This window comes from Rhinatrema bivittatum, chromosome 1 (assembly GCF_901001135.1).
Source record: "Rhinatrema bivittatum chromosome 1, aRhiBiv1.1, whole genome shotgun sequence".
Classification (NCBI taxonomy): domain Eukaryota; kingdom Metazoa; phylum Chordata; class Amphibia; order Gymnophiona; family Rhinatrematidae; genus Rhinatrema; species Rhinatrema bivittatum.
Genome location: NC_042615.1, coordinates 118,885,349 through 118,900,955, shown reverse-complemented (window position 1 = coordinate 118,900,955; position 15,607 = coordinate 118,885,349). Strand labels below are relative to the sequence as shown.

Sequence of the window (15,607 nt, the reverse complement as noted above, 5' to 3'; positions counted from 1 at the left end):
ACTTTAACTCACAGAAACCTTCTTGATTTTTCCTTGTATCAGCTATCCCCTTACATGCTTTGAGCACAGATATATACCTAACTATATTGTATTTATTGATTGATATTAATCTATTGTTCAGAACCAGTTTCTGTTTTTTCTGTTAAATGCTTTAAATGTAACAGGTTGTTGTAAATGTAAGAAAAGAAGAAACAAAAGAGCTAAGCGAACCCAAAGAACAATCAACTCACAAAAAGGGGAGCTAATTAATTATAGAAAAAATGTTTGCTCTATTTATTGATATAGTCTATTGTTGTTTTTATTTTTATTTTATATTACTTTTTAAGTAAAAAACAAAATAAAAAGTAATATAAAATAAAAATAAAAACAACAATAGACTGATTATATCAATAAATAGAGCAAAAAAATTTTCTATAATTAATTAGCTCCCTTTTTGTGAGTTGTTGTAAATGTAAACCAGAATGAAGGCAATTTCTGCTATACCTCGGTATATAAAAAAAATGCTAAATAAAAAAAATAATAAACAAATAAATAAATAAATATAATGATATCTTTGTATTTTTGCACAATGTGGAAATGTATTTCTATTTTTCTATTCTGTGAGGGTCCTATCATATAATTTTACACTTCTGCCTGCAGCGGTGAATAACAGGAAGGATCGTAAAAGTCCACTCTGTGTTGTAAAACAACAAGGGAAGGGTGGGCGACATGGGGCTGAAATTCTTCACCTACGCTTAAGCTGTCTGCAAAGGATATTTTACACTAAGATTAGCTGCTTCACAAAACCCCTCTATGTTCAAAAAAGCTGGCTGGTTCTTTTAAAGAAAAAGCCTTAAATATCACTCTTTAGACTGTTCACCATAAATACAATTTTAAAACAGCACTAGCCCTCTGAACATTTCCTGTTATTTTTTTTGGACTCCGTTGCAAATGACAGGATTTACTGCACATGCTCAGCAGTGATATTTCCTTTGAGATCTTAAAAATGGCTCTCTCCACATGCTTCATGGTGATGCTTAATGTGCATACTCAGCAGTGATGTCATTTCCTGTGACATCATAAAAAATAGCTGCCCTGTATGATCAGTGCCATCTCAAATAAAATGCAATTGGTTTTCTCATTACTATGCATGTGCAGCCGTGATGTCATTTACGGTGATTTCATAAAAAAATGGCTGACTCGCCATGCTTATTTATGGCCCCCATACTGTTGGTGCCATATTTCTGGTTTCAGTATTCATCATCAAAAAGGGACAGAAAGGGCATGCCCTTCTGTGATGTCACCAAAATAGGCCAGAAGAAGGCCTGTTTTTGGGCATGGCTATGATGTTTTGGAGGCATGGAAATGACATCGTCCTATGATATCATCAAAACTGTGGAGGGGCAGGACTAAGGCAGGACAAGGAGTGGGACATAGATTGGAAGTGAATGACAGAAAGTGGGTAGTCAGTGAACTCATTTCCTGTGTCATCATTAAAAATGCTTGTTCCATATGATCGGTTCCATCTCGGGTAAAATGCATTTTGTTTCTTTATAACTGTACATGAGCAGACATGATATCATTTTCAATGATGTCATTAAACATGGCTGACTCCTCATACTCATTTACAGCTGATACTCTCGGCACCATCTTGATAAAATTTATTTCAATTTCAAGTATATGTCCTCAAAAAGCGATGTCATTGAAACAGGCCAAAAAGGAGTATTCTTTGAACAGTGGCTATGATGTTTTGAGAGTATGACTATGACCACTTCCTGTGATGATATCAAAATGGTGAGGGGCATGACTATGATGGGACAAAGGGCAAGGTTTAAACCAAAATGAACACTGATTGGCTTAGTGGGACAGGAAGTGGATGGGACTTAGCTTGGAAGTAAATGCTGATTAGCTGATTTCACCTGTCAAAATTAGTTTGACAAGTGCACCCAACCTTATACTATTTAAAATTACTTGAATTTGGTAATGATTCTGTTCTGTAGTTTTATATTGCTATATGGTTACATTTGGTTACAAAATGTGATGGTATGGATCTCTGGGAAGAAGTAGTGTACTGATTAAGAACAATTTGTTGTGTCTGATTTTCCAGTAAAGACAGGAACCAAGAAAGCACTACTTCACCCAGTTCTTGAGATGATAAACATTACAGTGAGATGCTGTTGTCAATCATATCAAACATCAGATAATTGTCCAATACAATACATAAGACTATGCCCTTTTCTAGTGAGTAGTGTTATGATATTTACTAAAGCCCAAATGCATATAATCAAGCAGTTTCTTTTTCCTCACAAAATTCTTAAACTGCCTGAAAACAGCCATTTCAATTAGTTTAAAACAGAAATAGGATATTAGATACTGGACAAAAACTGTTCAAATAGTTAGAATCTAAGGAATTCTTTTGTAATAACTGATGAACTTCTGAGCACTATTACTGCCTACACATCGTGGCCTGGTTCCAATATAGGTAACATTTGTATACTTTTCTCCCTGGTCTATGATTATTTTCCTGCTTTTTCTAATAGATTTACATAGACCTTATATAACTGTATGTACAGTCTTTTATTCAACCTATTGGTCAGAACCACTGTACCGCCTCTCAATCATCCTATCCTTTCATATTATGTTATTGTATTTCTTAGTATAAATATGAAGCATTTGGCAATTTATATCAAATATGTTATATTAAATTATATGGTATGAATATATACAGCAATATATAGAAGTTATAGAAAACTATGTACTGAATTTTCACATTATATGATGGCTAAAAACATTCAGCCATATTGGGTCCTGCCTTCACCTGGTTTATAGCTTCCACTCAGGTGCTACATTGGATTACACAGGTTGAGTCCTGCTGGAGCCCTACATCTCCCAGTGGCTAGTGGCATTCAGCAGGCCTGCCTTCACCTGGTTCCCGGCTTCCAATCAGGTGCTGCATCGGACGATCCAGGTTAGGTCCTGCTGGAGACATACATCTGCCAGTGGCTAGCAGCATTCAGTGGGTCTGCTTTTGCCTGGTTCCTGGCTTCCACTTAGGCGCTGCATTAGACAATTCAGGTTGGGTCCTGCTAGAGCCCTATATCTGCCAGTGGCTGGCAGGGTTCAGTGGGCCTGCCTTCACCTGGCTCCCGGCTTCCACTCAGGCACTGTATCAGATGACCTGTATTGAGTCTAGCTAGAGCCCTGCTTCTCTCAGCGGCTAGCAGCATTCAGCGGGCCTACCTTCACCAGCTTCCACTCAGGCACTGCATCAGATGATCTGGATTGAGTCCTGCCGAAGCCCTACATCTGCCAGCACTAGCAACATGCCGAAGTCGCCCACCCCTTATATCATTTTTCTTCCCCATTTTTTGGTATGGGAAAGAAGAGGAAGGGGAAGACTGGGACTCCTGTTGCCGTCTCTACTCCAGCGAGTGGCCCCCTAAATAGTCATTTCTTTTGTTTAAATACACCTTCTACTTCTGAATTGGGAAAACTGTCTGGACACACCACTTTAAGTTCCAGAGCTCCTACTTCCCCCTTCTCCCTTTACAACCCTTCCTCATGGGATTATTTATTTTATTTATTTACTTATTTAAAATCTTTTCTATACCGACGTTAAGCTAGTTGCCGTCACAACGGTTCACAATAAGGCACAAAATTTCAAACTTAAATGTGTTGAGTTATATTAACTAAACAGGTGCCATCAAATACTGTAACATAGTTTCATATTAAATATTATTTAGTGGTTGTGATAAGTCATGTCTACTTTAAGTATATCAGCTATAAGATAAATTAACACTTAAGTCTGGTCCTCTATTGTTGCAATCTAATAGAGGTAAAGTAAAATAAATTAAGGAAGTTCTTACCTCTTCCCAACCTATGAGATCTATATCGGGGGGAGTAGAGGTTAATCCCGCTGGAGGATCTGGTTTAGACAATGAGAGTATTCCACCTAACTTGGAATCACCCACAATCCCAGCAGCAAGGGAGGATGGTGTGTCTATCCCAGAGGTTGTCTCATCTGGTAACTTGGAAATAGGGGCTGCTGTCTCTATATCTCTATATCGCTCTATGTCTCTATATCGCTCCATGGTGAGACCACACCTTGAATACTGTGTACAATTCTGGTCGCTGCATCTCAAAAAAGATATAGTTGCGATGGAGAAGGTACAGAGAAGGGCAACCAAAATGATAAAGGGGATGGAACAGCTTCCCTATGAGGATAGGCTGAAGAGATTAGGGCTGTTAAGCTTGGAGAAGAGACGGCTGAGGGGGGATATGATAGAGGTCTTTAAGATCATGAGAGGTCTTGAACAAGTAGATGTGACTCGGTTATTTTCACTTTCGAATAATAGAAGGACTAGGGGGCATTCCATGAAGTTAGCAAGTAGCACATTTAAGACTAATCGGAGAAAATTCTTTTTCACTCAACGCACAATAAAGCTCTGGAATTTGTTGCCAGAGGATGTGGTTAGTGCAGTTAGTGTAGCTGGGTTCATAAAAGGTTTGGATAAGTTCTTGGAGGAGAAGTCCATTAATGACTATTAATCAATTTTACTTAGGGAATAGCCACTGCTATTAATTGCATCAGTAGCATGGGATCTTCTTAGTGTTTGGGTAATTGCCAGGTTCTTGTGGCCTGGTTTGGTCTCTGTTGGAAACAGGATGCTGGGCTTGATGGACCCTTGGTGTGACCCAGCATGGCAATTTCTTATGTTCTTATGTTCTGATGTCTCCATTCCAGCAGCAGTTGTGCTATCACCAGCTTTAGGAGTCACTTCATTCTTTGATTTTTCTCCAGAACCTAATGGGGTTAACTTAAAAGATATCTGGAATGAGGTTACTTGCACTGAATCAATGTTACAGAACCGGGCCATGCCCCGGTCTCTCCTCCTACCTCGGAGCCGGCCCGGCCCACACAGAGTGTTCCCCGGCCGCATAGGCCCAATCTTCTGCCTGCCACAGCTCTCCCTCGAGCAGGGAGACGACGCCAACCCGACGTGCTGGGCCCCGACTCCTAGGTGGGGGCTCGACCCTTAAAGGGGCTAGTGCGGGAAATTCGAGGACGGCCTCCGGGTGACGTCACACGCTGCAGGGTATTTAAACCCTGCAGCTCCATCAAGCCTTCGCCTTGCAACGTTCTTCAGCTTATCTGACTCTTAGTTGCTGCTACAGTCCTTGGATTGCTTCTGACCCCTGGATTCTGACCCGGCTTGCTTCCTGACTTGTCTTCAGCTTCCGCCCTTTTGGTTTTGGTATCAATGTCTGACTTCTGGCTTCCGACCCGGCTCCGTCCTGACTTCGTCACCAGCTTCTGTTCCTGGTGTGGTATTGACTTCTGACCTCTGGCTTCCAACCCGGCTCCATCCACGACTCTGTCTTCTGCTTTCGTCCTTGGCTTTGGTTTGGATCTCGGACTTCTGGCTTCTGACCCGGCTTCGCTCCTGGACTCCGATTTTGGCTTCTTCCTCACCTCAGGTATCCGGTACTTGCTGGCCCAGAGGATTCTCCTAAGTTCCAGCGGCTTGGGCTCTCACAGGCTCCTCCCGGGGGAGTTGCGGGCTTCCGAGGGTGAAGACTCTTCAGCTACCTGGGCCCAGCCTTCGTCCATCCCTTCAGCCGCTGCTCGGATCCTTGGTCGCATAGGATCCCACCTAAGTCCAAGAGGTCCGGGTCCCCACGGGCTCCTCCTGGGGGGACCTCGGCCTTCCAGTGGTGAAGTCTCTTCCATGCTGCCTCCCGGCTGGGACTCTTGCTGTGGTCTTCCATAGTGTACCATCCACTGTCCCATCCGGCCCAAGGATCCACAACTGTAACAATCAACAATTGCCTCTACAGTTGGAACTAGTGCTAAACTGATAATAAGATTTGTATGATGGCAGTGAATTTAACATCTGTTGAAAATAGGTTTATAGTATTGCAGACCTCAACTGTAGCTAATTTGAAGGATTGTCTAATGTTGCATAATAAATTAGAAATGGGGTGGAACCAGACTGCTGGTGCTAACCTTTAAAAAGGAGATTGTTCTAGTTTAAAAGCTGCTCTAAGGGGAAGCTGACAGTCGCCTAGCAGAGCATGGTTTGGAGGGAGGTGTCTTCAAAGGATACTAATGATACATTAGAATTAGGGCATCCCAACAGTGAGGTTCCAATAATAAGAAAAGTAGTCCAAGTGCCAGTAATTAAAAACTCACCTGAGCTAAATAAAATTCCAATGTATCCCTATTAATTATAAAGCGGACTGAAAATACAAACAAAAAACACACTTTGAAATATTTGTATGCTAATGCCTAAAGTCTAAGAAGCAAGATGGGAGAATTAGAATGTATAACAGTGAATGATGACATAAACTTAATTGGCATCTCAGAGACACAGTGGAAGGAGGATATGCCGGGGTACATATTATATCGCAATGACAGAGAGGAACATTTGGGAGGCGGGGGTGGCGCTTTATGTCCGGGATGGCATAGAGTCCAACAGGATAAAGATCCTGCATGAGACTAAATGCACAATCTAATCTTTATGGGTAGAAATCCCTTGTGAGTTGGGGAAGACCATAGTGATAGGAATATACTACAGTCTAACTGGCCAAGATGGTGAGATGGACAGCGAAATGCTAAGAGAAATTAGGGAAGCTAACCAATGGGAGATTTCAATTACCCCAATATTGACTGGGTAAATGTAACATCAGGGCATGCTAGAGAGATAAAGTTCCTGGATGGAATAAATGAAAGTTTCATGGAGCAATTGGTTCAGAAACCAATGAGAGAGAGCAATTTTAGATCTAATTCTCAGTGGAGCACAGGACTTGGTGAGAGAGGTAACGGTGGTGGGGCCGCTTGGCAATAGTGATCATAATATGATCAAATTTGAATTATTGATTGGAAGAGGGACAGTAAGCAAATCCACAACCCTAGTACTAAACTTTCAAAAGGGAAACTGATACAATGAGAAAATAGTTAGAAAAAAACTGAAAGGAGCAGTTACAAAAGTAAAAAGTGTGCAAGAGATGTAAACATTGTTAAAAAAAATATCATCCTAGAAACACAGTCCAGATGTATTCCACATATTAAGAAAGGCGGAAGGAAGGCAAAACAATTACTGGCATGGTTAAAAAGTGAGGTGAAAGAGGCTATTTTAGCCAAAAGATCTTCATCCAAAAATTGGAAGAAGGATTCAACAGAAGAAAATAGGATAGAGCATAAGTGTTGGCAAGTTAAATGTAAGATATTGATAAGACAGGCTAAAAGAGAATTTGAAAAGAAGTTGGCCATAGAGACAAAAACTCATAGTAAAAACTTTTAAAAATATATCTGAAACAGAAAGCCTGTGAGGGAGTTAGTTGGACCGTTACAGTGTGCTGCGGCAATCAAAAAAGCAAACAGAATGTTGGGAATTATTAGAAAGGGAATGGTGAATAAAATGGAAAATGTCATAATGCCTCTGTATCGCTCCATGGTGAGACCGCACCTTGAATACTGTGTACAATTCTGGTCACCGCATCTCAAAAAAGATATAATTGCGATGGAGAAGGTACAGAGAAGGGCGACCAAAATGATAAGGGGAATGAAACAGCTCCCCTACGAGGAAAGACTAAAGAGGTTAGGACTTTTCAGCTTGGAGAAGAGACGACTGAGGGGGGATATGATAGAGGTGTTTAAAATTATAAGAGGTCTAGAACGGGTAGATGTGAATCGGTTATTTACTCTTTCGGATAGTAGAAAGACTAGGGGGCACTCCATGAAGTTAGCATGGGGCACATTTAAAACTAATCGGAGAAAGTTATTTTTTACTCAACGCACAATTAAACTCTGGAATTTGTTGCCAGAGGATGTGGTTAGTGCAGTTAGTATAGCTGTGTTTAAAAAAGGATTGGATAAGTTCTTGGAGGAGAAGTCCATTACCTGCTATTAAGTTCACTTAGAGAATAGCCACTGCCATTAGCAATGGTAACATGGAATAGACTTGCCAGGTTCTTATGGCCAGGTTCTTATGGCCTGGATTGGCCACTGTTGGAAACAGGATGCTGGGCTTGATGGACCCTTGGTCTGACCCAGTATGGCATTTTCTTATGTTCTTATGTTAGATGATCGAGGTGTTAAAGGGGCAATTAGAGAAGATAAGGCCATCGCGGAAAGATTAAACAATTTCTTTGCTTCGGTGTTTACTGAAGAGTATGTTGGGGGGGGATACCCATTCCGGTGAAGGTTTTCATGGGTAGTGATTCAGATGGACTGAACCAAATCACTATAAACCTAGAAGATGTGGTAGGCCTGATTGACAAAATGAAGAGCAGTAAATCACCTGGACCGGATGGTATACACCCCAGGGTTCTGAAGGAACTAAAAAATGAAATTTCAGATCTGTTAGTAAAAATTTGTAACCCATCATTAAAATCATCCATTATACCTGAAGACTGGAGGGTGGCTAATGTAACCCTAATATTTAAAAAGGGTTCCAGGGGCAATCTGAGAAACTACAGACCAGTAAGCCTGACTTCAGTGCCAGGAAAAATAGTGGAAAGTGTTCTAAAAATCAAAATCACAGAACATATAGAAAGGCATGGTTTAATGGAACAGTCAGCATGGCTTTACCCAAGGCAAGTCTTGCCTCACAAATCTGCTTCACTTTTTTGAAGGGGTTAATAAACATGTAGATAAAGGTTAAATGGTAGATGTAGTGTATTTGGATTTTCAGAAGGCATTTGACAAAGTTCCTCATGAGAAGCTTCTAGGAAAAGTAAAAAGTCATGGGATAGGTGGCGATGTCCTTTTGTGGATTACAAACTGGTTAAAAGGAATCAGAATAGGATTAAATGGACAATTTTCTTAGTGGAGGGGGGTGGGCAGTGGAGTGCCTCAGGGATAGGTACTTTTCAATATATTTATAATTGTGCTTTTCAATATATTTATAAATGATCTGGAAAAGAATATGACGAGCGAGGTAATAAAATTTGCAGATGATACACAATTATTCAGAGTAATTAAATCACAAGCAGATTGTGATAAATTGCAGAAGGACCTTGTGAGTCTGGAAAATTGGGCATCCAAATGGCAGATGAAATTTAATGTGGATAAGTGCAAGGTGATGTACATAGGGAAAAATAACCCATGCTATATTTACACGATGTTAGGTTCCATATTACGAGCTACCACCCAGGAAAGAGATCTAGGCGTCATAGTGGATAATACATTGAAATTGTCAGCTCAGTGTGCTGCTGCATTCTAAAAAGCAAACAGAATATTAAGAATTATTAGGAAAGGAATGGTGATTTAAACGGAAAATGTCATAATGCATCTGTATCACTCCATGGTGAGACCACACCTTGAATACTGTGCATAATTCTGGTCGTCGCATCTCAAAAGTGATATCGTTGCAATGGAGAAGGTACAGAGAAGAGCGACCAAAATGATAAAGGGTATGGAACAGCTCCCCCATGAGGAAAGACTAAAGAGGTTAGGACTGTTCAGCTTGGAGAAGAGACGGCTGAGCGGGGATATGATAGAGGTGTTTAAAATCATGAGAGGTCTAGAACGGGTAAATATGAATCAGTTATTTACTCTTTCGGATAATAGAAGGACTAGGAGGCACTCCATGAAGTTAGCATATAGCACATTTAAAACTAATTGGAGAAAGTTCTTTTTCACTCAATGTGCAATTAAACTCTGGAATTTGTTGCCAGAGGATGTGGTTAGTGCAGTTAGTATAACTGGGTTTTAAAAAAGTTTAGATAAGTTCTTGGTGGAGAAGTCCATTACCTGCTATTAATCAAGTTGACTTAGAAAATAGCCACTGCTATTACTAGCATCAGTAGCATGGGATAGACTTAGGGGCGGATTTTAAATGCCCTGCGCGCGTAAATCCGGACGGATTTACGTGCGCAGGGCCCTCACGTGTCTATTTTGCATAGGCCACCGGCGCACACAGAGCCCCGGGACGCGCGTAAGTCCCGGGGCTTTGTAAAAGGGGCGTGTTGGGGGCGTGTTGCGCGTGACGCGGCGTTTTGGGGGCGTGTCGCATGTGACGCGGCATTTCGGGAGCGGCAACGCGGGCGTGGTTTCGGACCGGGGGTGTTCCGGGGGCATGGCCGGGGCCTCCGGACCAGCCCCCGGGACCAGAACACGGAGCGCGGCTGCCGGCCGGTGCGCGCAAAGTTACGCCTGCTTTCAGCAGGCGTAACTTTGCCAACAAAGGTGGGGGGGGGGGTTAGATAGGGCCAGGAGGGTGGGTTAGGTAGGGGAAGGGAGGGGAAGGTGGGGGGAGGGCGAAGGAAAGTTCCCTCCGAGGCCGCTCCGAAATCGAAGCGGCCTCGGAGGGAACAGGCAGTGCGCGCTGGGCACCCCCTTGCGCATGCCGACCCCAGATTTTATAAGCTACGCGCGTATCTTATAAAATCCAGCGTACTTTTGTTCGCGCAAATTTTTAAAATCTAACACTTAGTTTTTGGGTACTTGCCAGGTACTTATAGCCTGGATTGGCCACTGTTGGAAACAGGATGCTGGGCTTGTTGGACCCTTGGTTTGACCCAGTATGGCATGTTCATGTGTTCTAATGACGGAGAACAATTTCAGAGCTAAAAATCCATGAATTGCGAATTCTCCCAAATCTAGACTTTTGTCTCTTATAGAATTGTTTAAAAAATATACTAGAAAAAATTAACAAATACTGCCTCACAGGGCAATAACCCTGTCTAAATGCTATTATGTTCCAGAGTTTAAATGAGAGGTTAGATGGAAAGGGAGTATAGATCCTTTAATCTCCTCTGATAGTATTAACTGCTTTTCTACAGGATTCAGAAGAGAATATCTCCTCTAGGGCTACTTTGATTGTTTCATTTGCAGCAGATCAGGATAGCGAGCTAGTTCTCAGACAGTATTTCAAGAATAGAAAGATTGTCTTGTGTGGACATACGGTCCAGATGTTTCCCAACATATTTCAGGAAACTCAATTAAGAAGGAGAACCTTTTTTCTGTTAAAGACTTGTGTTACTTGCCTGGGTGCATCTTTGTTTTTAAAATTTCCTTAATAAATGTATTGTCACCCATCTAGCCAACCAGGATGTCTTTACAGATCCATCACATAAGACTTTTATAGCTGGTAACCAGTAATAGGGCTTGAGTACAAAGGGAGACAGATTATATATATATATATATATATATATATACCCCGTATATTGTGCCTTGGGATCCAGATAATAGAGTTTGTTTGGTTTTTTCCCCCTAATATTGTTATCTTGTGGTAAGCCCAATTTTTTATGTGGACTTGGACTTGATATATATTTTTTCCTCTTAGTTTTCCTAAAATGTTGCTGGCATTAAACACGTATTTTTCTTTCCTTTCAATTAAAAAAATGCAATAAAAAATGGACATTCAGAAATATAGCACTATCATATGACCTAACAGAGCTTATTTTATATGGATAAGTGCAAGGATACTATTCCATCTAAAGATACAAAATGTGCTTTATATGCCTGCCTTTAGTCTACCTAATATTACTATGTTGAATATTTAATTTTGCCAACAAACAGTCCTATAATTTCCTTTTATTTTTGTCCCGACAGAGGGCCTCATCTACTATGCTTTTTTTTCCCCACAGACACAGAATGGGAGAAAAGTCTTAGTAAATCTGGCCCAGAATTTGTTCTAGTCCGCATATCATTTTCCTTCTGGAATTTTTAAGTAATAGGAAAACTAAAATACTTACCACTATACACAGAGATAGGTAAGAAAATCAAGGAAAAAGCATGATAAATCCAAATCATCCTAGCAAGATAAATAAATGGAAAAAAATATTTTTATAATCAATAAACAACATTACGCATTCCAGACAGTGGTAATCTTCAACTTTATATCTATTTTTTCCTTTATAACCACTTTACTTATTACTTTGCCAATTTCATGTACTAATTGTCAGGGTCATTCATCAAACTTTATTAGGGTCTTAGGGGCAGATTTTAAAAGCTTTATACGCGTAGGGGGGTTACGCGTGCCGGGTCTGTTTTCAAAAGGCCCAGCAGCGCGCATAAAGCCCCAGGACGTGTGTAAGTCCCGGGGCTTTTTTGAATGGGCGAGCAGGGGGTGGGATGGGGCGGGGCAGATGGTCCGGGGGTATGGCGGGGCAATCCAGGGTGGGACAAGGTGGTCCAGGGGCAGGAGGTGTGGCCGAGGACTCCTGTGCTGGGGGATCGCGTGCCAGCAATCGGCTGGCAGGTGTAACTTGTGTGATAAAGGTAGGGGGGGTTTCGGGCTGGGAGTGGGACAGGTAGGGGAAGGGAGGAGAAAGTGGAGGAGGAAAGGAAAGTTCCCTCCAAGGTAACGGGGAAAGCCAGCTGGTCTCCCCAAGGGCTCGGGGCGTGCAAGGTGCACTAGTGTGCACCACCTTGCGCGCGCCGACCCCGGATTTTATAACATGCTCGCGGCTGCGCACAATTGTTATAAAATCGGGTGTACATTTGTGTGTACTGGGTTGCGTGCACAAATATACGCCTGCGTGTATGTTTTAAAATCTGCCCCTTAATGGGGGCGTTAGGGCCCTAATGCATGCGATAATGCCATAACACATGCGGTAACGCATTGCGAGATGAGTATGCAAATTTTAAAAATTTAATCAAAAGGGCAGAGTTTATGAAAATAAGGCATGCTTAATGTTGTGTGCGATAGCGTAATGCACGCTATCGTGGGATTTAACACCAAAAATAACTACACTTTTTTCCTGGCATTAGGCCCAAAATGGGATTTGCGATAAATAGCACAAATCCTGTTTCCAGCAGGGAGAGGGGAGAAAGAGAGAGACAGAGAGAGACAGAGACAGAGAGTCTCTGTGGAGGCCCTCTGATTTCTCAACTTTTTATACCTTTGTAAGAAGGGGCATGATGAACTCTGAGGGATAGATTTTAAAAGCCCTAAGCGCCGGCGCGCCTATTTTGCATAGGCCGCTGGCGCGCGCAAAGCCTCAGGACGCGCGTAAGTCAAGGGGCTTCGTAAAAGGGGCGGGAGGAGGCGTGTCCGGGGGCATGTCCGGGGGTCAGGGGGCGTGGCGATGGTTCGGGGGCAGGCCGGGAGGGGGCGCACTTCAAGCAGGCGTAACTTGCGCAACAACAGGTAGGGGGGATTTAGATAGGGCTGGGGGTGGGGTAGATAGGGGAAGGGAGGGGAAGGTGGGGGGACGCGGAAGGAAAGTTCCCTCCGAGGCTGCTCTGATTTCGAAGCGGCCTCAGAGGGAACGGAGGCAGGCTGCGCGGCTCGGCGTGCGCAGGCTGCCAATTTTGCGCAGCCTTGCGCGCGCCGACCCCGGATTGTATAAGATACACACGGCTCCGCGTGTATCTTATAAAATCCAGCGTACTTTTGTTCGCGCCGGTTGCGCACGGTTGCGCACGTTGTGCACGGTTGCACATGTACTTTTTTAAGATCTACCTCAGCGTGAGGTTTGTGGGGTGAGTTGCTGTTTATGGGCAGTTTAACATGCACGGCAGTCATACATTCATACAGCACAGTTACCATCAGTGAAGATTTTATGAGATTTGGAGGGTTGGAAGTTTAAAGAAGAGTACATTTGTACCATGTTCTTTCTACCTAGCTTGATTGCAGCTAGGTAGAAAGATGAGATTTGTACATTGTACTCTCGATCAAGTTTGATGCACTCTCTTCTTAGCCTCTATGAAGCTGGTTCAAGAGTACATTGAACAAATCTCATCTTTGTGTACCTTTCCTCACTCCAAATCACATCAAATCTTCACTATGTACTGTGCTGTTCGTACCTCTGACTGTGCATGTAAAACTGCCCCTCAAAACGTAGATCACCAACAAAACCTCCCCAGAGGTTCTCTCTCCCCCCTCTCTCTCTAGTCCACTCCTTCTCCCCCTCCTTTAATCCTCTCCTGCCCAAAACAGGATTTGCAATATTTGGTGCAAATCCTGGTTCAGGCATATTGCACAGCATAATGCCAGGAATTATGTAATTATTTCTGGCATTAAAAAATGCGTTACACTATCACACGCAACAATAAACAGCCCTCATTTTCATAAACTCCACCCAAACTCCTCCCTTTTGACTTAATTTTTAGAATTTGCATATGCATCTCGCAATGCGTTATTTATTATGTATTATTAATTCTGCTTTTTGACACTATTTTTATTATGCATGTAACATTCTGTAATCCTGTACATCACTCTGAGTACTGCTGTAGAAAAGCGAGCAACAAATTGTTGTAATGAATAAGTATTGCCCTTCTATATGATTGTGAATGTTTTTAAATAGTGACAATGATCAAATACTTTTTTCTGCTCAGAAACTTTAAATGAAAATAGTCAAATTATAATATCTAATTATTTTTTTAAATGCTACCAAATAAATTCTGAATTTCTAATTGATTGACTATAAGAAAAGCTCATTTCATTAAAATCATGTTATTCACATGCTGTTAATTATGGAATGAAAATGTTCATATTCTTACCTCTTAAAAATAAACTGAAAACTGAATTAATGAAATCTGAAGTAGGGAAAGACAGGTTCAAGCAATGCCAGTTATTTGGGGAAATGCATAATAGTGGAAAGTTGTTGAAGACAATTAGAAATATTCAACATTTATTTTAAAGTAGAAGAAATGTATTCAGAATCAAAATAATAAATGCTCAGTACCTGACAGTCCTATTGCAGTGTTTGTCTATGCTTCAAAGGTTCTGTGTGAGAGGACTGTTTGAACTGTGCTGTTTTTAACTGTGATAACGGGGGAGAAAGTCTTCCCATTGTTGAATTGTATGGACATGCAATGTTTGCAGCAGGAGCTGTTTCATATTTACTTTTGACTGGAGCTTACAGTGTGTCAACTTTGTTTTGGACTTCGCCGTCCAAATCAATATTTAAACCAGATTATGTAGCTATGTAAAACCTAAGAGATAGATTTTTAAAAGTGCTGCTGGTGCAAAAATGGGCTGCGTGCGAGGAATGCACATTTTAAGAAGCTGGGAAGGACGCACATACGGGCATGGACTCGCGTCCAGACTAGAGAGGCAGAAAAGGGGCAGGACCAAGACTGACACTCGTAACCATAAGTTTTGCAAAGGCAACGAACGTATGTTATCTGCGTAACTTTGCTATTGGTCCTCATGAGGCACAGGAGTCCTCAACATATATAAGAGAGAGAGCGCCTCTGTATAGCGTCAGTCTGTACAGTCTAACAAGAGGAGTTGATTTGTACACTGCGTTCTCTGCTAGCTGTATGTACAAATCAACTCCTTTTTATTGCTTATAAGGACTAAAATTCTTTAGTGGTGTGAATTTTACAACGAATACCTCTCCATGTGTCTGTAAAACCACCCCCTAATGTCAACCTACCTCCCGAAAACCCACCCCGATTCAAAGTGCCCCTCTACAGTGACGAGGTTGCCAGAATTGTCTAAACCAGTGGTTCGCAACCTTTTTTCTATCAGGACACACCCGAGAGATGACGCTCACATGTGTGACTCACTGAATACATGACGATCATGGGACTACATGTAAGTATTAGAGATGTGCTTCGGGTAAAACTTTTGTGTCGGGCTTCGTTTCAGGGTCCCCCTGTGGGGGGGGGGGGGGGGGGCGAAATTCCGAAAAAATCAATCATTTTTCGGTTCTCCCGAACCATTCT

At 42.0% G+C, this 15,607-nt stretch overlaps 1 protein-coding gene across 1 annotated transcript in view; it reads right to left on the bottom strand.

Moving 5' to 3' along the window:
- Nucleotides 1–14,683, bottom strand: part of KLKB1 (kallikrein B1) — a 132,526-nt gene extending 117,843 nt beyond the window's left edge. The window contains exons 1-2 of the mRNA XM_029586946.1: nucleotides 14,620–14,683; nucleotides 11,683–11,741 (exon numbers count right to left, since the gene is read on the bottom strand). Coding sequence (XP_029442806.1) covers nucleotides 11,683–11,740 — 58 coding nt within the window. The 5' untranslated portion in view covers nucleotide 11,741; nucleotides 14,620–14,683. The remainder of the gene's footprint in view (nucleotides 1–11,682; nucleotides 11,742–14,619) is intronic.
- Between the last annotated feature and the right edge of the window lie 924 nt (nucleotides 14,684–15,607).